This window comes from Paramisgurnus dabryanus, chromosome 24, assembly GCF_030506205.2.
Source record: "Paramisgurnus dabryanus chromosome 24, PD_genome_1.1, whole genome shotgun sequence".
Classification (NCBI taxonomy): domain Eukaryota; kingdom Metazoa; phylum Chordata; class Actinopteri; order Cypriniformes; family Cobitidae; genus Paramisgurnus; species Paramisgurnus dabryanus.
In genome coordinates, this window is record NC_133360.1 from 10,125,858 (window position 1) to 10,151,296 (window position 25,439).

The 25,439-nt window shown below is 35.8% G+C and overlaps 1 protein-coding gene across 6 annotated transcripts in view; it reads right to left on the bottom strand.

Annotated features, from left to right (window-relative positions):
* lrp1ba (low density lipoprotein receptor-related protein 1Ba) overlaps positions 1 to 25,439 on the bottom strand; it is a 304,606-nt gene that overhangs the window by 184,175 nt on the left and 94,992 nt on the right. For 5 of the 6 annotated variants that reach the window (XM_065244654.2, XM_065244653.2, XM_073813477.1 and 2 more), the window contains 6 exons: positions 21,249 to 21,468; positions 20,956 to 21,145; positions 15,075 to 15,203; positions 11,151 to 11,291; positions 10,825 to 10,950; positions 1,764 to 1,880 (listed from right to left, as the gene is read on the bottom strand). In XM_065244654.2, coding sequence (XP_065100726.1) covers positions 1,764 to 1,880; positions 10,825 to 10,950; positions 11,151 to 11,291; positions 15,075 to 15,203; positions 20,956 to 21,145; positions 21,249 to 21,468 — 923 coding nt within the window. Of the gene's footprint in view, positions 1 to 1,763; positions 1,881 to 10,824; positions 10,951 to 11,150; positions 11,292 to 15,074; positions 15,204 to 20,955; positions 21,146 to 21,236; positions 21,469 to 25,439 lie in introns of those variants that run through there. The other variant, XM_065244656.2, reaches the window with a different exon arrangement.

A 25,439-nucleotide genomic window follows, 5' to 3' on the forward strand; every position in this document is an offset into this window, starting at 1 on the left:
AAGTTTTACATTTTACAGTGCATTTACGTCACTCACTTCATCTTATTTTTCCTAGAATAAATACATTTAAATAATAATTTATAATATTACTGCTATAAAGACAGTTCTCCCCGGTTCAAGCCTCGGCTAGGTCAGGTGGCTTTCCGTGTGGAATTTGCATGTTCTCCCTGTGTCAGCGTGGGTTTACTCCCACAGGCCAAAAACATGCAAGTTAGGTGGTTAACTGGTATGGATTAACTGGTTCTTGCCAGGAATATAGCCATAGATGCTGGAATGGCATAAAGAATAAATAAATAAAGAAGAAGATAAAGACAATACATTAAACTACTTTAGATTTAAACTATGTTCTTAAAACCAAAATACTTTTAAACTCCAAACAAATACTTTCTTAGTGGTTTTGTCTTGTTTTCAGTACAAATATCTGCAAATTCTAAAATTAAGTTTTATTTTCTTAATGAGCAAAATGGCCTAAAAAATAAGTCTAGTTTTTAGACAAAAAACAAACATAAAATTTAAATGAATTTGTGCTTAAAACAAGCAAACAAAATTGGCAATGGAGTTAGAAAAAAATCTTGAGCTTTTTCTTAAACACTTAACTCAAGAAAATGTCAAGAAAAATGTTCTTACGTCATTGGCAGATTTTTTTGCTTGTTTTAAGCACAAATTCATTTGAATTTTATGTTTGGACATCAAGAAAAACATCTTGATTTAAAATTTTTAGATATTTTGTACTAAAAAACAAAACAAAAATACGTAAGAAAATCATTTGCAGTGTAAACCAAGTTTCGGTGAACTGTTCGTACATCAGGGTGCAAAGAAAAACAATAAATTTGGTCAAAATTCAGATGCGGTCATGATCACAGCGAATGCCTTTGTGACCTCTGCATTAGCATATTGTGTTCCTATTAAAAATCTTAAATTAAAGAAGCCTGCTTTGAAAAGACGTCACTGTCGCCACCTCCACACACGTACAGAAAGAGATCAAAATATTTCAAAGATACAAACTGAGGAAATATGACTTTAATTTGTTTCGAAGATACCACAGTAAGCACTCTTATTTATAAAAAAAATTGTCTATTATTGTTAATGTTATTGCTCAAAAATATTACAGGCTACAACTGTTTAAAGTCACAAGGAAATTGAAATTAATAACTTAATTTTTGGGAATATTGTGTTATTTTTTTACAAATGACTTATCTGTGAGCTTCATTATAAAAATAAATAAAATCTCCTCCGCTCCTCGAATTGAAACGATCTCTTTTTACTTCCGTTCATGAGGAATGGCGAGGAGGGGTGTAAAGATCGCAGCGATTAGCAAATAGCAACATGACACAACTTTAAACTTCCAAAAAAGTCCAGCTACCTTTTTTTTTTCTCATTTAAGAAACCGTTTCACTCAGATATACATCATGACGGGAAAAATAAGAAAATCGCTATGCTTCCATTTTATTGTGACTTTAAGGAGACCTTAAAAGGAAAATCTCAAGTTCATGAAGCCTTTGAGCAATGGAAGTCAGTGGAAACTAAAATAAAAAGATTTAAAGACTTTGGTGTAACCATAAGATTTTATTCAGAACTTGTTTTAATAAAACTGGCTTGGCATTAATAGCTCGCTTGAAAGCAGACTCTAATATGGATGTTGTCAAGAAAAAACATATGAATTTGTCACTATCCAAAAAAGCACTTCTATTCAAAGAAAAAGATTACGCATGAAGAAATGCAAATGGTGGAACTTCAAAGCTCTCCATGTAAGAAAGACTCACCACATGATGAAGATTCATCCGATTGATCCCCGCAGTCATCCTCGCGGTCACAGCGCCAGTTCTCAGGGATGCATCGTCCATTCTGACAGGCAAACTGGCCTGGCTGGCATGTCTGGGCTGTGCAAAATTAAACCCGAAATATATAATTACATTTGAATGGATGTCAACTAATCCATTTTGAATCTGTACCACATGCACACATTTGAAACTTGGACCACACATGAGCTGTGTCCCAATTCGAAGGCTGGGTCCTTTGAAGGACACGTCCTCAAAAGCGAGTATGAGATGGAGACAGCATCACCTGTTCTTAGTATTTTTGTCTTGTTTTCAGTAAAAATATCTAAAAATTCTTAAATTAAGATGCTTTTTCTTGATAGTTTTTAGACCAAAAATATACAATTTAGGGGAATTTGTGATTAAAACAAGCAAAAAAATCTTGACAATTTTTCTTAAACACTAAATTAAAGAAAAATTCTAGAAAAATGTGCTTACCCCATTGGTAGATTTTTTTGCTTGTTTTATGCACAAAATCACTTAAATTTGATATTTTTTGTCTAAAACATAGACTTATTTTCTTGGGTCATTTTGCTCATCAAGAAAATACATTTTGATTTAAGAATTTAAGCACCCTTTGAATTGGGACGGGCTTACTACACTGCAAAAAAATTATTTTCAAGAAAAAAAATTCTTAGTACTTTCAGTAAAAATATCAAAAAATTCTTAAATTAAGATGCTTTTTCTTGATGAGCAAAATGATGCAAGAAAATAAGTCTAGTTTTTAGACCAAAAATATGAAAATTAAGTGATTTTGTGCATAAAACAAGCAAAAAAATCTGCCAATGGGGTAAGCAAAACAATCTTGAACATTTTTTTAAACACTAAATTCAAGAAAAATGTGCTTAACACCATTGGCAGATTTTTTTTATGCACAAAATCCCTTAATTTTGGTATTTTGGTCTAAAAACTGACATATTTTCTTGGGTCGTTTTGCTCATCAAGAAAAAGCATCTTAATTTAAGAATTTTTAGATGTTTTTACTGAAAACAAGACAAAAATACTAAGAATTTTTTTTCTTGAAAATAATTTTTTGCAGTGTAGCCTTAAGTCGCGCTGCTGACGCACTCGGTCTTAAAATAAGTCCTTCAAAGGTCGCAACCTTCGAATTGGGACACAGCTATGGTTATTGATCACTGCTTTAAAGAAAGTATCGCAAAAGAACATCTGGGAGATATGAACTCTCGTCTGTGGAGTTTGTTTGAAGGACAGACGTTTCTCACGGCTAGGGGAACAACTGAGAGTCCAAAGTCTTAAAACTTAAATCAAGGATGCTCGGATAGCCAAGTAATTGTCCCATAAGACTGGAATAATCAGAAAAACCTTGGTCGCAGTCTCACAGACATAAAGGATGTAAACAGGTTAGCAGATGGTTAGCAGCGCTCGCAATTACATCAGAAGGACAGAGGTTAGGCAGAAGATGTTCATGATGGAGAAGAAATAAAAGGCCGATCGAAGGCAGATGAAAACATTACTTCAGATGAAAAGGCGCCAGAGTTAAAGGTAAAAAGGAAAAGATTGCCCAATTTAAAGCTACAACAAAGGAAAAGACTTTTTCAGGGATTACTGGCTTACGTTTTAGTTTCCCTCACATTCTACAGTACGGTGTTATACATTATTGGTGTTTTTTTAGAGGTTTAACCATACACTGCAAAAAAAAGATATTCAATTAAATCTTTTCTTAGTATTTTTGTCTTGTTTTCAGTAAAAATATCTAAAAATTCTTAAATGAAGATGCTTTTTCTTGATGCGCAAAACGATCCAAGAAAATTAGTCTAGTTTTTAGATCAAAAATATACAATTTAAGGGAATTTGTGATTAAAACAAGCCAAAAAATCTGCCAATGGGGTAAGCAAAAAATCTTGAATGTTTTTCTTAAACACTAAATTCAAGAAAAATTCAAGAAAAATTAGCTTACCCCATTGGCAGATTTTTCTGCTTGTTTTATGCACAAAATCACTTAAATTTGATATATTTGGTCTAAAAACTAGACTTATTTTCTTGAGTCGTTTTGCTCATCAAGAAAAAGCATCTTGATTAAGAATTTGTAGATATTTTTACTGAAAACAAGAAATGTTTTTCTTGAAAATAATTTTTGCAGTGGACCAGCGGCGTTTGAGGCGTCAAATTCGCGTCCACCGCGTCTAGTTTGCCGATTGAACATTTTGAGTTTACTCGCTTCATTCGCGCGTGAAAACCACGCGTGAAATTCTAGTCATCGAGACATTCACGTGGAGATTCGCGTCATGGGAGGGGCTTCTGTGACTCTGCTCGCTTCCTGTAATCACGTCACTACTATAGCAAGCGCCTGCACTGCAAAAAATGACTTTCTTACTTAGTATTTTTGTCTTGTTTTCAGTAGAAATATCTAAAAATTCTTTAATTAAGATGCTTTTTCTTGATGAGCAAAATGACCTTAGTAAATAAGTCTATTTTTAAGACAAATAATATATAATTTAAGTGAAATTGTCCTTAAAACAAGCAAAATTATCTGCCAATGGGGTGAGAAAAAAAATTGTGAAAAGATTTCTTTTTTCTTAAACACTTAGTTCAAGTAAAAATTTCCCACCCTATTGGCAGATAATTTTGCTTGTTTTGTCTGAAAACTAGCATTATTTTCTTAGGTCATTTTGCTCATCAAGAAAATACATCTTGATTTAAGAATTTTTTGATATTTCTTCTGAAAACAAGACAAAAATACTAAGTAAGAAAGTCATTTTTTTGCAGTGTGATTGGTTAACGTGGTGCGTTTTTCCGCCAATGTTAAAATTTTTAACTTGCGCGTTTGCCGCACCAACGCTCAATTCGCGGCATTTGCACAAACTAGACGCGCAAATGAGGCGGAATCTACCGCGCTAAACGCCTCATTCGCACCGCGAGATCTCCAGACGCGCATCAAACGTCTTCACATTGACATTGAAATCACTCGCGCTTGACGCCTCTATCGCGGCTGGTGTGAACGCAGCATTAGAGGTTTAACAAGCCTGATTCCTAAAAAAAATCCCAGAGCTCAAACTGTATAGGTTTAAAAACATGGAAATGATTTATGGGTGAAATGTTAACCTGATCCGAATCCGCTGTACCGCCGGCGGCACACTGCATGTGTTTTGGTTGATAACATTGGGAAATACAACAACTTAAAAAAGACAAACCTAAACATATCATATATCATTAAAAAGCTGAGATTCTTGTGATTCGAACGATGTAAACCATATTAAGACCCAGTCAACACAGTCAGTGCAATCAGAGTGTTTGTCAAACAACCAACAACCAAAAAACCAGCTACAAAATGTGTATGAAAATGAAAAAACTGACCTATGACGCCTTCTTGTAGTCCAAAGATCCATAAAATTCCAACAAAAACGGTGTAGTTACACTCTGAAGGGTCCAGTAAATCCAATTCAGTGAAATATTTAGTCCACAGCACATGTATAAGTCAATAAACATCCAAGGAACATAGTAGTATCATTTATAAATAGCCAACAAAGCCACCAAATCTCCGACGCATTCCGTCGTGTAGCGTCTCTTCACTTGTAAACATTGCAGATGTGTTGATGTCAAAATGGCCGCTGAACTCTGCCCTTTTGATTGACACCTCACTTGAGCGAATAGGTGCTTCTCATAGGTGACAACAGGGAGAAATACACAAGGAACGCCCTTGAGCGAGGATGGGACCGTCCTCTATTTGATTGACAATAGATCGATCCTGTCGCGTCAGAGTTTGCAAATGACAGGCGTATCTGATAGCCAATAAGATTCTGAAAAGAATGACATGCCGCTTGACTAGAAAGATTCAACCTGTAACCCGATTGGCCGTGCACAAACAATCATTCGTTGGGTTGCGCGCTGTGCGCAAATCCCAGTGGTGACTCGGGGCCGTGCGCTAATGCTGCTAATGCTGTGCTAGGAAAGCATTGAGCGTCTAAAAAGTTTTACAATGTCGAAAAGAGCAAGTAAAAGAAACTTTTCACTTGAAGAAGTTGTCGAGCAGTGTACCAGGCGTGAAAGTGATTTGTTGGAGGAAGACGTTTCAGACGAAGAGAGCGTTTCCGCCGTCGACTCGGTAGCAGGAAGAGATATTTTGGATGGGGGAGACTTCACTCTCGACAAGTAAGTGTTTTATTGTATTATAAAACATATTTTACTGTTGGTACTGAGGTTTGTGTTTGGGTGCGTGTTTGGGGATCTCATGCACGAGTGTGTTTGCTTGCGCTCATGCACAGGTATTTGTGCCCGTATTTGCGTGTGTGTCTGTGTGTGCTTTTGCGTTACTTTATGCAAGTAAAATAGAGCTTTGTTTGGGTGCGTGTTGTGATAGATATATTGTGCGTGTTTTGTGATCTCATGCACGAGTGTGTTTGTATGCGCCCATGCACAGGTATTTGTGCCCGTATTTGCGTGTGTGTCTGTGTGTGCTTTTGCGTTACTTTATGCAAGTAAAATAGAGCTATTTTTGGGTGCGTGTTGTGATAGATATATTGTGCGTGTTTTGTGATCTCATGCACGAGTGTGTTTGTATGCGCCCATGCACAGGTATTTGTGCCCGTATTTGCGTGTGTGTCTGTGTGTGCTTTTGCGTTACTTTATGCAAGTAAAATAGAGCTTTGTTTGGGTGCGTGTTGTGAAATATTGTGCGTGGTTTGTGATCTCATGCACGAGTGTGTTTGTATGCGCCCATGCACAGGTGTGTGTGTCTGTGTGTGATTCTGCGTTACTTTATGCAAGTAAAATAGTAGCATATGCAAGTAAAATAGTAGAATATAGATTATAAATGAAAAAAATATGTGCCTCAATGTTGTCTTATCTGTCCATACAGGTGCATGGGTGGAGTGGACCTTTCCAATGCCCTAATCAGCTATTATAAAGTGATCCACAAAACCCAGAAGTGGTAAAGGCCTTTTTTATCATTTCTTAGACATTGCCATTGTGAATGCCTTCCTGATTTACAAGCATATACCTAAAGGTAAAGGGGAGGTGCCAATGCACCAGAAGGCATTTAGTGAGACACTAGTGAGTTGCTGGTAGCGGCTGCTGACATGCCCGCTCCATCGCCCACTTCACACAGAGCACATCACAAGCCTTGGCATATTAGTGGAGACAGCACCACAGGTCGTCTAAGGTGCAGGCACTGCCATGCAAAGACAACTGTAAAATGTTCTTCATGTGATGTGCCTTTGTGCTTTTTGAAAAGCCGTGAGTGTAATAACGAGTGGCATGTTGCCAATAACCTGTAATATTATTGTAAAATTTCTAAATAGTTTTTTTATATACATTGATATATTTAGATTGTGTTTTTTCTAATATTAAAAGTATTTTATTACTATAGAACTTGTTTTGTATCTTTATTTTTACAAGTATAGTTTCAAGAATTTAGTTTTTTCAACACTATAAAGTGTTTATGCTTCATTTACTATGTGTCAGCAATTATTGACAGTAAATTTGGACATGGAATAGAGTAGCTCTAAGTGTAACCTTTCATTAGAGCCCAAAAATATGATTGTACATTAAAGCATTCAAGAAAAACAGCATTTTATGTCAATGGTTACAAAGAGCCATTTGGTGTCTCCAAGTGCCCTTTATAAAAGGCCGCCTAGACATAAACTTGGATAAACATGTGAAAAAGACACATTTTCTAAGATATTGTAATCAAATTTGCTTGGTAAAGCTTTGTAAGGCTTCATGCTATGATCTGAATGTGTTTTCCAGCTAAAAGCTCCCCATTATTAGTCATCTGCAGGCAACTGTTTACAAAAAAAAAGTAGGCGGAATATTTTTTTCCCCTCTTTCAGTGTGTTTAAAATTCTATTACTTTATAACAGTAAGACTTAAAGTGAATCTGACTGTATAGGAACAAACTTCAGAGTCTTACCTTTCAAAAGACATCAAAATCATGCATATACTCCAAATACTTCAAGAACAGTATGCAATTTACTTTGGGTATGTTTTTTTTAGGCGTTTTTGCAAAATATAGCAGGATTGCAAAGAGGTTAATAACACAAGTCTGTAGAAGTCAGTCATGTTGTCCTCTAATGTAGGCTACTGCTGGTAAAAAGCCGCAGACCGTGAGGAAGCTGCAGGTGTCTACATAACCTTTGAAGGTCACGTTGTGCTGTTTCAACACAGCTTTGAAAGAAAGCTAACTGGACCATACAGCCAAACAGGTGCAGATTTATTTCCTGAAAGGGTACAGACGTTTGGCTATTTAGCGATTCCTTAAAAATAGCAACGGAATAAATCATGAGGTGATTAATGAATGAATGGAAGTTTATTTTCACTTAAAAAGTGCCTAAAGTTTACTTCAGTTCTCATTTTACTCATTTTGTCGCTGGTTTCTTTTGCAGTACGTTAATGAGAAAGTCTCCTTGGAGATCTGAGCAGTCTGAGCAGCATCTCGGGGGTCTTCGGTATATGCCGAAAAACTCTTGCTCTTAATGATCTCACTAAGGTTAGCTGACAAAAAAACATCCTTTTATTTACTTTTATTTCTTTGCCTGTAAGCCTCGCTATTCCAGTCCATTTAATTACAGTTTAGATGATTAATTATTTCCCTCAAGATGTCATTTTGAAAATCTAGGTTTGAAAGCGACCTTGTACCGTGGTAAGGGCTTTGAAAATTCTGAACGGAGTATTAATAATATAAATGATGGAGAAAAGTCGTTTTTAAAGTTGATGTGAGAGCACCGGCGGCGCATGCAATTTTGAGAACTATTGTTAAACCTTTCATGACTACAACTTGTAGAACAAATCGGTTGCTTGTTTTTTTAGCGAATCTTAGGATTAAAGAGGCATTTGGTTTTGATGGCAAATTATTTTCGCTTATCACGCAGCAGCAAAGAAAAACAACATTTGAACGTTCTATTATTTTTCTTAATAGCAGAAAATATTAAACAGCAACACCCAGCTGCATGAAAAATGCTACATCAAAAAGCCAAATCTCATTTTTTTAAATCTTAAAGGTGCCAAAGAATGCATTAAAATAATATATATGTTAAATAGTTCTCTGATATCTACATAGAAGGTATGTGGCTTTATTAAGTGCAACAATTATACAGAAACGTCCACATTTACAACCCTAGGATTTGTCCTATTATTACCTCATTTGAAAGGGACATGAATAATAATGTTGAGCTCTGCTGTGATTGGCTGTTTTTTCAGAGCAGCTCATTTCAGTAGCTCTGTGTGTGTGCAAACAGACCTTATGTTTGAGCCATCAGATGAAGATAAAGATTTCGAGGAATAATCAATTATTCAATTGTTTACGTCAATAGCAAAACATCTGCATAAATGCTAGCATATAGCATTAACTAGCATATAGCGCTAACTCAGCATTCACAACTTTGTTTTTAGCATTGTAACAACATTGTACTTAATTTAACGTGTAATTTAATGTTCGGGGGTGTACATTTCGACAGTAACGTCACCGCCGGTGTTATATTGAGATCAGTGGCGGCCGGTGACTTCTTTTTTCGAGGGCGCACGATGCGAAGTTCGTCACAACATGTATGTAGCCCATCATTGTAATTTCAAAATATGTGTTTGGCGCGTCGAGTGAACCTGTGTGCATCACATGTTTTGTCAAAATAAGTGCCTGCTAAATTTTTAATATTTTCGTCTTGTTTTCAGTAAAAATATCTAAAAATTCTTAATCAAGATGTATTTTCTTGATGAGCAAAACGACCCAAGAAAATAAGTCTAGTTTTTAGACCAAAAATATCAAATTTAAGTGATTTTGTGCATAAAACAAGCAAAAAAAAATCTGCCAATTGGGTAAGCACATTTTTCTTGAATTTTTCTTGAATTTAGTGTTTTCAAGATTTTTTTTTCTTACCCCATTGGCAGATTTGTTTGCTTGTTTTATGCACAAAATCACTTTAATTTGATATTTTTTGTCTAAAAACTAGCATATAGCATTAATTAGCATATACCGCTAACTCAGCAGTTACAACTTTGTTTTTAGCATTGTAACAACATTGTACTTAATTTAATTTGTAATTTAATGTTGGGCCGTGCATCTCGACTGTAACATCACAGTCGGTGTTATGTTGAGATTGGCCTGTTTTCCAGCGGTCTTTTGCATGCACAGAAGGAGAAAATGATCGTGCTTGCGGCTCACGATATGTCATTACCATGTAAAGAACTTCATTATTATTCATATTCATAAATACAGTTTTAAATTCTACAGCACCTTTAAACTATAAATTCAAAAAGTAGTGTACAGTAAACGCAAAATCTTCTTTAACGGAAAAGATGACCATAAATTGCTATCTGGCACGAGTTTTCCCTTCACCTTATCATTCTTCTGAACAGTTTCTATTGATTTTCTGAAATTCTTCCTTAAAGATTAGATTAGAAAATTGTATTACCGACAAAGGGGAACTTTGTCTCGGGACTATCTAAATTAAATCGACCAATGCCTACAGGCCAAATGTGTGAAGGTTGTCTACGGCCCTTTTATCAAGTGCCCGAATGCTCAGATAATACAGGTCTGACAACACAACAAAGTGTCTTTAGTCTGATATTGATGTTTCGGATTACATCTTTACCCTGGCATTAAAAAACCTTGTGGGAAGAGATTGGTACTGCCAGGTTGTCTTCTGGATATTTAGACATCACAGCTATACATTATAGTCTCAGACTTGGGTATAAATTTGAGCGAATCCGTCATCAGCCACCATGCAAGGCACAAAATCTCTCACGGAGGACTTGAGCTCACCGGGGCGAATCGGATGCACGCCGTGTGTAAATCCCACCAAGTGCATGATGAATTACGTTGGCAAACCTAGTTTCGGGGCCGTGTGACACCTACGGGAAATGATACGGGGGTGTCGTGCAAAACTCGTCCTCCTCTCAAAGCATCGTATTCTCTGATGACGCTAGCTTTAAGAGCATGTAGCCTACAGCGAGCGATGTGTCTCCCAGAGGTGGGTCTGGTTTGTGGGGTTGTTTCGGATGGTTGGGTGCGTATACGAGGCCTCCATGTAGGACAGGGCTCTTGGGTGAAGCTCACCTGAGCATGTGCGGTTGGACTCATCTTCGTTGCTACCACAGTCATCGGTACCGTCACACAACCATCTCTTCGGGATACATCGGTTGTTCAGGCACTTAAATTGGTCCGCTGGGCAGCTGCGATTCGCTGAGAAAACAAACATCGCTGTTGGTCCGATTTAACTCTAAAGCATCTGGGTGTCCAGGTTTCAATGAAAGTTAGCTGTATAACTTTATGGTTGTATGTATACACATAAAAAGGTGCTATACATTTCAGACCCAAAAGTGTAATCGGCATTGTTTTTGTAGTTCAGGTTGGATTACAAAAATGAAAAAAAAAAGACTTACAGCAGAGGTGTGGCTCTTCATCACTGCCGTCCGAGCAATCGTCATCACCGTCACACTTCCACGAGAGCTGGATGCAACGCTGGTTCCTGCACTGGAACTCCGCCGGGCCGCAGCGTTTCGTCTTCGTGACCTCCGATGGAGCTATAAAGTGAAGGAAATACATTATAGTGACAATGCATTATCCTTCTCTTGACCTAACAATAAATCGACATCCTTTACGCAGAAAAATTACAAATCCACATCGAATAGATTTACAGGTCACACACCATCATAAACACAAAGCGGCATGCGGTTTAAAGCCTACCCGCAAGATGAGCCGAGGTATTTATATCCCCCGCTGGGATTGGAAATCAATAGACATATTCAGCTTTACATAAACATGCCTGATCCGCTGTCATATTTTCTGTTAACCGCTAACATTATTGACCCGCCTGTGGGTGGCAATTCAAAATCTGCACTTTTTTTGTTTTTACAGATACTACTGTAAGTGACAGTACAGCAACACTACCGGCAAACGCCATGGACACCCTTTATGTTTTAAAGAGACATGCTTAAATGCTTGAAATTACTTTTAATATAAATAGCTATACAATATAAACCAAAGATTCCAGATATAAGAAGATTGGGGGATAACGCAATGCTAAATTGTGATTTTAGCATAAGATTTTAGAGATATCCGTCTTTTCCCATTTAGATAGGATTTTAGTCTTGACTGAAATAACGGCCTGGAGGTGTTGCAAACCTTTGCATTTGGTCTTGGTTTCCAGTACAAATATCTAATATATCCAAAATCAAAATGTACTCAGGCAGTAAAATGAGATAAGATAGTTAAGTACGTCTTGTTTTCTAAACAAACATTAAAATCAAGGGAGTTTGTGCTCGTTAAGTAAACATAATCTGCCAGTGGGGTAGGAAAAATAAACCTAATTTAACTTTCAACTTAATTTGATAAAATAAATTCTCATACCCCATATTTTTTCTTGTTTTGAACATAAACTCACTTGATTTTGATATTTAGAAAAATAAAAATAAAGAACTTTTAAAGGCATAGTTCACCCAAAAATGACAATTCTGTAGTCATTTACTCACCATCAAGTTGGTACAAACCTGAATAAATTTCTTTGTTCTGTTCAACACAAACTTGAAAAAATTATTTTGTTTCTTCACAAATGAAGATATTTTGAATTTTTTTTTAACCAAACAGATCTGGGGCACCATTGACTCTGTATTGTAGTAGTTTTTTTTCCTCCAATAGAAGTCAGTGGTGTCCCAGATCTACTTGGCTACAAACATTTTTCAAAATATCTCCATTTGGGACAACTTGAAAGTAAGTAAATTATGACAAAATGTCATTTTTGGGGTGAACTGGACCACCACTGACTTCCATGGTATTATTTTTTTTCTATTATGAAAGTCAGTGGTGTCCCAGATCTTTCTAAGACTCTCTGAAACTTCTGATTTCTAAAAATTTCAAAATCAAAATTTAATCAAGTAGCAAAATGAGCTAAGAAAGTTAAGGGAGTCTTGTTTTCTAAAACAAATATCAAAATCAAGTGAGTTTGTGCTTGTTAAGTATAAATATCTGCCAGTGGGGTAGGAAAAATAAACATTATTTAAGTTTCAACTTAATTTGATAAAATAAATTCTTATACCCCATATCTTGTTTTGAACATAAACTCACTTGATTTTGATATTTTTTAAAATAAAAATAAAAAAACTCTTAAAGGGATAGTTCACCCAAAAATGAAAATTCTGTCATTATTTACTCACCATTTAGTTTTTAAATAAAATTTCTTTGTTCTGTTCAACACAAACTTTGGTAATTTTGTTTGTTCACAAATGAAGAATTTTGAAAAAAAGGGTTTGTAAACAAACAGATCTGGGGCACCAATGACTTATATAGTATGATTTTTTTACTACCATGGAAGTCAGTGGTGTCCCAGATCTACTTGGTTACAAACATTTTTCAAAATATCTTCATTTGTGAACAACAAATTTACAAAAAAAAACTGCCTGGAGGTGTTGCAAACATTTGCATTTGGTCTTGGTTTCCAGTACAAATATCTAAAAATAAAAAAATAAAAATGTACTCAAGTAAAATGACCTTAGATAGTTATGTGAGTCTTGTTTTCTAAACAAATATTATCATGCGAGTTTATGCACATTAAGTAAACATATCTGCTGTTAAGTTTCAACTTAATTTGATAAACTAAATTCCCATACCCTATATTTTTTCTTGTTTTGAACATTGGCTCTTATTTTGATATGTTTTTTTAAAAAAACTTTTAAAGGGAAAGTTCACCCAAAAATGAACATTCTGTCATCATTTACTCACCATCAAGTTGTTACAAACCTGAATATATGTCTTTGTTTTGTTCAACACAAACATTTGTATTTTTTTTTCACAAATTAAGATATTTTGAAAAAAGGTTTGTAACCAAACAGATCTGGGGCACCATTGACTTTATGCTATAATTAATTCCTACTACAAAAAAAATCAAAATATCTTAATTTGTGAACAACTCAAGGGGAAGTAAATGATGACAAAATGTTCATTTTGGGGTGAACTGGGGCACCGTTGACTTCTATGGTATTGTTTTTCCTACTATGGAAGCCAGTGGTGTTCCAGATCTTTCTGAGACTTTCTGAAAAAAACTGCCTGGAGGTGTTGCAAACTGCATTTGGTTTCCAGTACAAATGTCTAAAAATGCCGAAATCAAAATTGAGTCAAGTAGTAAAATGACCTTAGATAGTTAGGTGAGTCTTGTTTTCTAAACAAATATCAAAATGATGCAAGTTTATGCTCGTTAACTAAAAATCTCTGCCAGTGGGGTAGGGAAAATAAACCTAATTTAAGTTTCAACTTAACTAGATAAAATAAATTCTCATACCCAGTATTTTTCTTATTTTGAACATAAACTCTTATTTTGATACCCCCCCCCCAAAAAAAAACACTCTTAAAGGGATAGTTCAACCAAAAATGAACATTCTGTCATCATTTACTCACCATCAAGTTGTTACAAACCTGAATATATGTATTTGTTTTGTTCAACACAAACATTTGTAATTTTGTTTTTTCACAAATGAAGATATTTTGAAAAAAGGTTTGTAACCAAACATATCTGGGGCACCATTGACTTTTATAGTATAATTTATTCCTACTACAAAAAAATATTGCGAACAACTTGAGGGGAAGTAAATGATGACAAAATGTTCACTGGGGCACCATTGACTTCCATGGTATTATTTTTCCTACTATGGAAGTCAGTGGTATCCCAGATATTTCTGAGACTTTCTGAATTAACTGCCTGGAGTTGTGCGCGACTTCCCTACCGACTGCATAAACTAAAGTACAATTTTGTACACTCATACTGTATAAATTGTGTTAACATATAAAAATGACATTGAAACTCCACCAATACTGTTCAAAACATATCCCAGGACGCACTTCATAAAGTTGTTTGTGTCTGGCTTATCTAGATTAATCTTCTTTTGAAGAACCTAAAATATATCATTTTGACTTTTTTAATATTTACATAATTCCCATACTTAAAATTCCATGCACAACTTTTTCACAGTTTGATAAATTTGCTGTTCTTTCAAAATATGAAAAATGCTATCAATGAAGAAGGTTTTACTGATGCAGGATTTGGACCAATGAGATTCATCTGTGGGCGGGGCTACAAAGTGTGGTCTCGCAGAAAGAAACCAAGCTGTAGCAGCTTTTGAAAGTTTTGAAAACGTGTCTCTATATTGCCTCTCACCTCACAAGTGTTTCATTTTTTAAATGAAGGTATTTAAAAAAAAATGTTAGCAAGTACATCTGGGACACCACTGAGTTCCATAGTAGGAAAAATAATGGAAGTCAATAGTGCCCCAGTTCACCCAAAATAGTATTTTTTTTATAGACTGACAAAAGCTTACATGTGCAGCTGATGTTGTCTTTCTCCAGATGCTGGCCGTCTGCGCAGGCGCACACATAACCTCCAGGTGTGGCAAGGCATAGAGACGAGGGACTGCATCCACCATGATTTGCAGAGCATTGGTTGTTACCTGTATGAGAAGGAAGGTGAGATAAAAGAAAGCTATTGTTTAGACATTTTATGCTTTTTGAATAAATTATATGGAAATTTAGGTACAAAAGTCACTTTTGTGATTTATAGTTTTCACTCTGCATAATGTAAAGAACATTCTGTGAAAATATAACCTTGATATTTTGACTTATTTAAATATTTAAACTTACTTATTCTTCAACAGTTTCATGAATTATAAATATTTATATAAAATAATTTATAGTCATAAAATGCATTTTCACATAAAAGGAGAAAAAAAACTATATCTCTTTCTCAGGGGAACAATAAACATTTGATGCGAATGCAAGAGTTTAAACTCAAGCATAGAATAACAATTCGGAGAAAATGATACCCAATCTCCGCTATTGCCCAGTCATCCAAAAAATGAGTCATAGAGAACTAATGTACCATGACGAAAAACCTCCAGACTCGATTCCTGAACAGATCTTCTAGACGCTCATAAAAAGACAAATATCAAACATTATACCAGCTGCGTTTCCAACAGGAAAAAAATTATTTACAGTAGGGGCCCAAAACCAATTTGAAACCTGGAAATAAACATAACGTTTTAAGATCCCGAACTAAAAAAAATCCCAAATGACTTATAACAGCCAGACCTTAGGGATTTAAAGAATAAAAGCCCATCATTTTCACTCGCAGCTGAATGCTCAGGTTATTATGTATTCAGCGCAGCACTGTGTTTCACTTGGCTGTGTCAGGTTTGCGCGTCTATTCGCTGCTCAGTGTGGTCTCCGACAGTTTTGCGGACCCCCTGTGTAACACAATGCCAGGTGCTCATCACAGCTATCATCACAGAAGATGCCATGATGTAGAACACATGTGAGTGTAACTTACAGACTGCTTGTTTAGACGATCAAAATCTGAACGACAATCACCGATAATTAATTTTTTGGAAAGACGCCGACCCCCTTTCCCTATTAGGAACCTGGAAAACTACAAGTTTTCGAGTACCAACAGACTTGGTTACACCCATACATACACCAGCAGTGTACATTTAACACTGGTGATTTTGCTGTGTGCCTAAAAAGTTCAATACTGTACAAAATTGAATTTCTTACTTAGCATTTGGTCCTGGTTTCCAGTACAAATATATTGGATAAAAATTTAATCAAGCAGCAAAAATGACCTAAGCTGGTTAAGTAAGTCTTGTTTTCTAAACAAATTTCAATATCAAGCGTGTTTATGCTTAAAAAAAGTACAAATATCTGCCAGTGGGGTAGGAAAAATAAATCTAATTTAAGTTTCAACTTAATTTGATTAGCTACATTCTCATACACTATGTTTTTCTTGTTTTGAATAGAAACTCACTTGATTTTGATATTTATTGATTTTTTAAACTCTTAGGGCTCTATCTTACACCCGGCGCAATGCAGCGCAATGCGCGACGCAAGTGTCTTTCGCTAGTTTCCACCCTAATTTTCACGTTTAGCGCCGCGTTGTTTAAATAGCAAATGCATTTGCGCCCCCTTTTGCGCCCATGGGCGTTCTGGTCTGAAAACGAGGTGTGTTCAGGCGCATTGTTGGCGCGTTGCTATTTTGAGGCAACTAAAATAGACTACGCCATTGACCAACAAAAACCTGCTCTAAAGTCTAAAGTCAATGGCGCAATAGTGTTTTATGTTATTTAAAGAGCGCATTAGTAAAATGCGCCTATACACGGGAGGACAACGCGGGTTTGCTTATCACAAGGTACATGAATGCGCAGCAGCACAAAAATGTTTTCAAATATGAAAGATTAAAGGATTGAATGTAAAAGATTATTATTGAGTCTCTTGGACATAATTGAGGACTAATTATGAGACGTTAGAAGGCGTAAAAAGCTGCTTCACCTGCAGCCTGGTACGTAAATAAATGCTTTGCTTTGAACAAATTCGTCTGTTTTTAAATGTTTTTTTTAATGCTACCCCACGGATTTATTGTATATAATGTACCTGTGGATATGGTGAGATGAGAAACATTTGTAAGTAATGCTTAAAAAACTCTTTGCTAAAAAAAACGCTGTCCAAAGTGCTGAAACGTGAGGAGAACCGTTTGTAAATTCTTTACCTCCTGTTTGTTACAAATAAAGTATTTTTAGAGTACAAACCTTATCTTACCTACTTGTAAATTATTTTTTGATATTGGATAGCCATACATTTAAAGCAATTACAAGCCTGCTTTTTACTTCCATGACTAAAAGAAAACGGGTTTTAAAGGTTTTAATAAAAAAATAACAATTTCAATACAAGTGAAAAACAACACAATTATTTAACATTAATCTTAAACTGGGGATCTTCTTCCTCCGCTTAGTTTTTCAGTTTACAAAGTCCGTCATCTAAATAGGGATTAGACATAGCGCCAGCGCAACTTGCTTTTAAAGGGGATGAGAGCTGTGACTCTCATTGGTTTACTGCACGTTACGCCCAAAATACTCCCATTACAATAGGACCTACCCTTTTCGACCATGCGCTCGGCGCAAAAACCATTTTTCCCGTCGTTAAATTAGCAAAAGTGGATTCGGACACGCCCATTTAGACGTTGCGCTGTGCGCTTTAGACAATGCGCTTAGATCGTTAAAATAGGGCCATTAAAGGGATAGTTTACACAAAAATGAAAATTATGTTATCATTTTATCACTGGCAAGTTGTTACAAACCTGAATACATTTCTTTGTTTTGTTCAACACAAATTGTTTCATCTGGGGCACCATTGACTTCCATGGTATTATTTTTCCTACTATGGAATTGAAGTGAATGGTGTCCAAGATCTACTTGGTTACAAACATTTTTCAATTGTGAATAAATCCATTTACATAAGTTTGGAACAACTTGAGGGTAAGAAAAATATGACAGAATGTTTATTTTTGGGTGAACTGGGGCACCATTGACTTCCATTGTATTCATTTTTCTTACAATGGAAGTCAGTGGTGTCCCAGATCTACTTGATAACAAATGAAGATGTTTTGAAAAATGTTCGTAAGCAAACAAATTGACACAAGTTTTGGACCACTTGACAGAATGTTCTTTTATTGTGTGGACTGGGCACAATTGACTTCCATGGTATTATTTTTGCTACTATGGAAGTCAGTGGTGTCATAGATCTACTTGTTCACAAATGAAGATGTTTTGAAAAATGTTTGTAAGCAAACAAATTGACAACTTTTGGTGCAACTTGACAGAATGTAAATTTTTTTGGGTGAACTGGGGCACCATTGACTTCCATTGTATTATTTTCCTTCTATGGAAGTCAGTGGTGCCACAGATCTACTTGTTCACAAATAAAGACAAAACAAATTGACAAAAGTTTGGGACACCTTGAGGGTAAGTAAATGATGACAGAATGTTCATCTTTGGGTTAACTGGGGCACCATTGACTTACATGGTATTATTTGTCCTACAATGGAAGTCAGTGGTGTCTCAGATCTACTTGGTTACAATTTTTTTTTAATATCTTAATTTGTGAACAAACAAATTGACAAAAATTTGGGACAATTTGAGGGTAAGTTAATGATGACAAAATGTTCATTTTTTGGTAAACTGGGGCACCATTGACTTCCATGTTATTATTTTTTCCTACTATGGAAGTCAGTGGTGCCATAGATCTACTTTTGAAAAATGTTTGTAAGCAAACAAATTGACACAAGTTTGGGACCACTTAAGAACAGGTAAATGATGGCAGAATGTTCATGTTTAGGTGAACTGGGGCACCATTGACTTTTATGGTATTATTATTTCCTACAATGGAAGTCAGTGGTGTCCCAAATCTATTCGGTGCAAAATATCTTCATTTGTGAACAAATAAATTTACACAAGTTTGGGACAAGTAAATGATGACAGAATGTTCATTTTCGGGGAACTGGGGCACCATTGACTTTCATGGTATTATTTGTCCTACTATGGAAATAACTGGTGGTGACCCAGAACTACTTAGTAACAATTTTTTTTAAATATCTTTATTTGTAAACAAACAAATTTACACACTTTTGGGACAACTTGAGGATAAGTAAAAAATAACAGAATGTTAATTTTTGAGTAAACTGGGGCACCATTGACTTTCATGGTATTATTTGTTGTACTATGTAAGTCAGTGGTGTCCCAGATTTACTCGGCTTCAAACATTATTCAAAATATCTTAATTTGTGAACAAACTAATTTACACAAGTTTGGGACAACTTGACAGAATGTTCATTTTTGGGTGAACTGGGGCCCCATTGACTTTCATGGTATTATTTTTTCGCACTATGGAAGTCAGTGGTGCCACAGATGTACTTTTTTTTTACAAATGAAGATATTTTGAAAAATGTTTGTTAGCAAACAAATTGACACAAGTTTGGGACCACTTGAGAACAAGTAAATGATGGCAGAATGTTCATGTTTAGGTGAACTGGGGCACCATTGACTTTCATGGTATTATTGTTTCCTACCATGGAAGTCAGTGGTGTCCCAAATCTACTCGGTTCAAAATATCTTAATTTGTGAACAAACAAATTTCCACAAGCTTGGGACAACTTGACACAATGTTCATTTTTGGGTGAACTGGGGCACCATTGACTTTTATGGTATTATTTTTCGCACTTTGGAAGTCAGTGGTGCCACAGATGTACTTTTTTTTACAAATGAAGATATTTTGAAAATTTTTTGTTAGCAAACAAATTGACACAAGTTTGGAACCACTTGAGAACAAGTAAATGATTACAGAATGTCCATGTTCAGGTGAACTGGGGCACCATTGACTTTCATGGTATTATTGTTTCCTACCATGGAAGTCAGTGGTGTCCCAAATCTACTCGGTTCAAAATATCTTAATTTGTGAACAAACAAATTTACACAAGCTTGGGACAACTTGACACAATGTTCATTTTTGGGTGAACTGGGGCACCATTGACTTTTATGGTATTATTTTTTCGTACTATGGAAGTCAGTGGTGCCACAGATCTAGTTGGTTACAAACATTTTTCAAAATATCTCAATTTGTAAACAAACAAATTTACACAAGTTTGGGGCAACTTGAGGATAAGTAAATGATGATTGAAGGTTCCTTTTTAGGTTAACTATCTCTTTAATATCTTAGGGCATTTAGCTTCCTGAGCAAATGAATCTTGTTCAAGGAATTTTTAGATATTTGTACTTGAAAACAAACTGAAAGAAGACAAAAATGTTATGTAAGAAATTCATTTGAAGACCTTATAAGTCACTTTCTATCAATGACATTACGAACACCCACCATAAAACAAGTTAAACCACTTTAAAACACTGGATCTCAAATATTTGAACCAAAAATTGCACAATTCTCCGAAACAACTCTCCAAAGAGGCAGATTTTAGCCCTACACCTCAGAAAGACAAAGCAACACATTTCAAACACCTCCAAATTAGCTGTAAAATATGAGGAAGTTAGGCTTATTTGATCCAGGGTCCAAAAATGCTTAGATCATGAAGTCTTAAGGTTAAAATTACCATTGAGTATCCAACTCAGGGAATATCCACTGCAGACCATTTATTCAAATTCAGAGACTTGCCTGTTTGCCATTACTTTATAGGATGTTCAGCTTTTAAAAAGAGTGAATGATATATTTAATTTCCATACATTACACACACATTTGGTTTGGCCTCTCCATAAAGCTATAAGGGAGTCGAGTTCCCTTCCTATTGTGATTCTGTGAAAGACTTCATTCATTCATTATTGATTTGTTCGCTTATTGGTAGTCGCCAACAGTGTACGCATCCATATTTACCTTTCTGGCTCTGTGGGTCGTACACCTGAATCCCAAAGAGAGGCGGTCTTTCGGCCCGCATGAGCACCACATCATCGGAGGACAAATCCAGGCGGAATATGGAGGCGTTCATGTAATCGGTCCAGAAGACGTAATTTTGGTAATGTGCGATCCCAAATGGGTGATTCAATTCCTTTCCGCTGTACACCACCTGTGTAAAAGTGGATCACAGCTGTGAGCTACTTGGAAAACATGGAAGGGAAGCATCAGAAGAACAGAGGAGAACTAAAGAAGTCACTCACTCATTTACTAACCGTTCTGTGGCTGCCGTTGAGGTAGATTTTCTCGATGTGGTCGTAGTAGGCATCGCACCAGTACATGACGCTGGACGAGTGGTCGAGGGTGAGGCCGTTGGGCCACAGCATGTTGGACGTGACGAAGATCTGCCGGTGGGATCCATCCATCCAGGCTTTCTCGATTCTTCCTCTGCTGTCATTGAGTTCATCTTCCTCCCAATCGGTCCAATACATCCATCTAAAGAACCCAGCGAGAAACTCATCTTTAAAGGGAATTTTCAAAAAAAATTTTTTTGGGAAAATATGCTCATTTTCCAGCTCCCATAGAGTTAAACATTTGATTTTTACCGTTTTGGAATCCATTCAGCTGATCTCTGGGTCTGGCGCTAACACTTTTAGCATAGCTTAGCATAATCCATTAAATCTGATTAGACCATTAGCATCGTGCTAAACAATAACCAAAGAGTTTAGATATTTTTCCTATTTAAAACTTGACTCTTCTGTAGTTACATCATGTACTTAGATTCCAAAATGGTAAAAATCTAAAGTTTAATTTAAGGGGAGCTGGAAATTAGCATATTTTCAAAAAAAAGTGGAGTGTCCCTTTAAGGTCATTGAACTGATTAAGACCAAGTTATGACATTAATTGATTTACTGTATGTTGTTTAGTGCTGGTCTTTTGGTGGTCTACCTAATGGACCAGTGTAGTCTAGATCAGTGATTCCCAACCAGGGGACCAAAGCCCACAGGGGCGCCTCAGCAGATTTCCAAGGGGGCACCAAGAAGACTTCAAATTATTAGAAATTGGAAAAAACAAGCATTAAAATAAGCTAAAACAAGTGAATATCTTGATTTTGGCCATTTTAGTAGCGAATATACATCTGTCTAGTCATTTCAAGCTCTAGTTAATTTTATTTGAAAAAAAATAGTGAGTAAGGTGCCTTTAAATATTGTGGTGGGCAACAAGGGGGACTTAAAGTGAAAAGGTTGGGAACCACCGGTCTAGATCAGGGGTTTTCAAACCTTATATGATGAACCTTATGCCATTTTTTGTATAACAAACTGTAATTTTGATATTATAAAGACAGAATTTTGTTTCCAAAACATTGGCTATATAGTAGATGTTTACAATATTTGCTTTGCTTTTCTTTTAACTTTTCTGGGGACCCTTTAAGACCCCAGTTTGAAAACCACTGGTCTAGATGTTCAAAATCTGGTCAACCAGCTGGTCATTTTGGTGGACCTGATTCACTTTTGTGACCGTACTACTGTAGTTAAAGGCGGGGTGCATAATCTCTGAAAGCCAATGTTGACATGACATATGAAATCACCTAAACAAACACGCCACTACCCTTAATAGAATCTGGACCTTCTTTTGATAGACCCGCCCCCAAACAAACGCAACCCAGGCAATGGTGTCGGTTAGTAAACACGCCCCTTACTACTGATTGGTTACAAGTGTGTTTTGGTACTCAACCCGACTCCCTTTTCCAAAGTGTTGTTCAAAAATTATGCACCCCGCCTTTAAGAGCTAGTATGTTTAGTAGGGTGACCTAACCTATCCATTATCCAAAGTTTAGTAAACAAATTTAAGCCAAAACCGCAAAAACTGTACCTGACTAGTTCTTGTTATTTGCTCAAAGGTGCTTTCCAGGTCACAAAGGGAAAGTGAACGGTAAATGAATAATTCAAAAGAGTTTGGGACGTCTCAAACAAAGCCCTTTTTAAAATAGGACCCATTTAATTGAATGTTTTTAATATTTCTCTATTCTCTTCTCGTTTGGGAGCCAAGTCAAGGTCAGTTTTTTTTAAGTGTCATACATTATTCCATCACATAAACATAACCCAGTAACACTGCGTTGCACTTCCGAACACAGTTTAACTTAACGTGACACTCCCCCTCATCTCATATTCAGTGACCTGTTCAATAATTCACGAGATGGGCTTTGACTGACAGCACCTGCTGCGAGCAGGAGAAATGAGCGAGTGATGGAGAGCAAATGCGATCAGGACCCAAAGTCATAACGGCTAATCCTCCATCTTATCATTTTAGTACAGACAGAAAATGACACGGGTGCATGGGTAAAAAAGCATAGATGCAGTAAAGGAGAATGAGATTTGAAAAAGAGAGATTGGTATCGGTTATTCACCACTCCGGCAACTACAGTTTAAAGGGACACTCCACTTTTTTGAAAATATGCTCATTTTCCAGCTCCCATAGAGTTAAACATTTGATTTTTATCGTTTTGGAATCCATTCAGTTGATCTCCGGGTCTGGCTGGTGGTACCACTTTTAGCATAGCTTAGCATAATCCATTGAATCTGATTAGACCATTAGCATTGCGCTATAAAGGAGGCGCAATGATATTACGCACTGCCTGAAAATAGTCCCCTGCTATTGAAAGATACTAAGGGGACTATTTTCGGCTGCTGCGTAATATCATTGCGCCTCCATGCAGCCATGTTACTTTGATTATTACGCCAGATTGAAAGTATAGTTCCTAGCTATATTTGCCTAGAAAATCGCAACTTTTAATTTTCTGCCGGTCTTAGTACATGATGTAACTACAGAAGACTCAAGTTTAAAATAGGAAAAATATCTAAAATATTTTTTTGCGTGATGCTAATGGTCTAATCAGATTCAATGGATTATGCTAAGCTATGCTAAAAGTGCAAATGCCAGACCCGGAGATCAGCTGAATGGATTCCAAAACGGTAAAAATCAAATGTTAACTCTAGGGGAGCTGGAAAATGAGCATATTTTCAAAAAAAGTGGAGTGTCGCTTTAAGCAATTTTACAAAGAATAAATTGCTTGTAACTCATTTGCAGATTACTTATTTATAATATTCAACCTCTTATTTGCTGTTTATTTCACTACTGAAATAATTCAAGACACCAAAGTTATAGGAAACAGATGGCTTGATTCAGAAGCCCATTAAAAGGATATATACATGTCAAGAGCGGAGGAAAAGGCGGCACTAAAATATAAGCAGAAAACCTGCCTTTAAACTTTTAAACCTCTTATGTCAGTCCTAACTGTTCTGCCATGGCAGCGATTTATGGAGGAGCTTCTAAATTTCCTTTGAGCGTTTCCATCTAAGCAATGACATTAAATAAGGATGCTCGGTTTATATCTGCTTTGACACCACAATGCTCCCTCTCTCATGTCACTTCTTCATTTGGATTTGAATAAACAATGTTACCAGGTGAATGTAAATAAGGTTACAATACAGCGAAGAAAACAAAAATCTTCCTGTACTGTACATCATAGCAGGACTATGTTTTCAGACATTTACTCTGGTATTTTTTTTCCGTACTACAGAATTTAATATTTGGTACAATTTAACGTAACACTTGTTACATTTGTCCCGCTGCTACTGTTGAATATGTAGAAAATTAATATTATTCTAATTTGATTTAATTTCATTTTCATAGTGTTCAAACTGTTGACAACATGTTTTATTCTCAACAATTAAAGTTTGTACTGTTGGTTGCTTTTGAAATTTTAAATGAAAATGTAATTTCATTATTTTTTACAAAGATAAATTATAAAATATGTTTGCAGTTACATATTAATGAGGTCATAGTCATGTATAAAAAACAAGTGTAACACAAAAATCTGTCTTGTTTTGTTGTGTTACTTTTGATCCACCTGTGTGTTACTTTCGTCTCTGCAGGTGGGGTTAAAAGTTAAATTATGTTTAAAGTGAAATTATACTGAAGTCGTTTTATTTTTTATTTTTTTATTCCACCTGGTATTGATAGACGACACTTCTGAGTTATTGACCACAGAAATATATCACTGTCTATAACATTATCTTTTAAAATTACGTTTTTCTTAAAAATTGTACTTTCGCCCCTGTCTATTGTTTACTGTACTACAGTATTTAATATTTGGTACAATTTAAAGGCTATTCAGTACATGATATCATAGTGCTATTGTATAAGCATGTTTCATACATTGTGCTAATATAAATATAATATAATATACGTTTATTATACTTTATTTTAAGATGTACAAAATATATACATACAGTACACACAGACATTATGCAAACACAAACTTTTATTTTGTATGCGATTAATCGCGATTAATCTTTTGGCAGCCCTATTAACAACATGTACTTATTGTAGGCTTAGGGCTCGGTATATGGTTAGTTGCATGCAATTATGCATAACCTGCTATTATTACCATAGTAAGTACATGC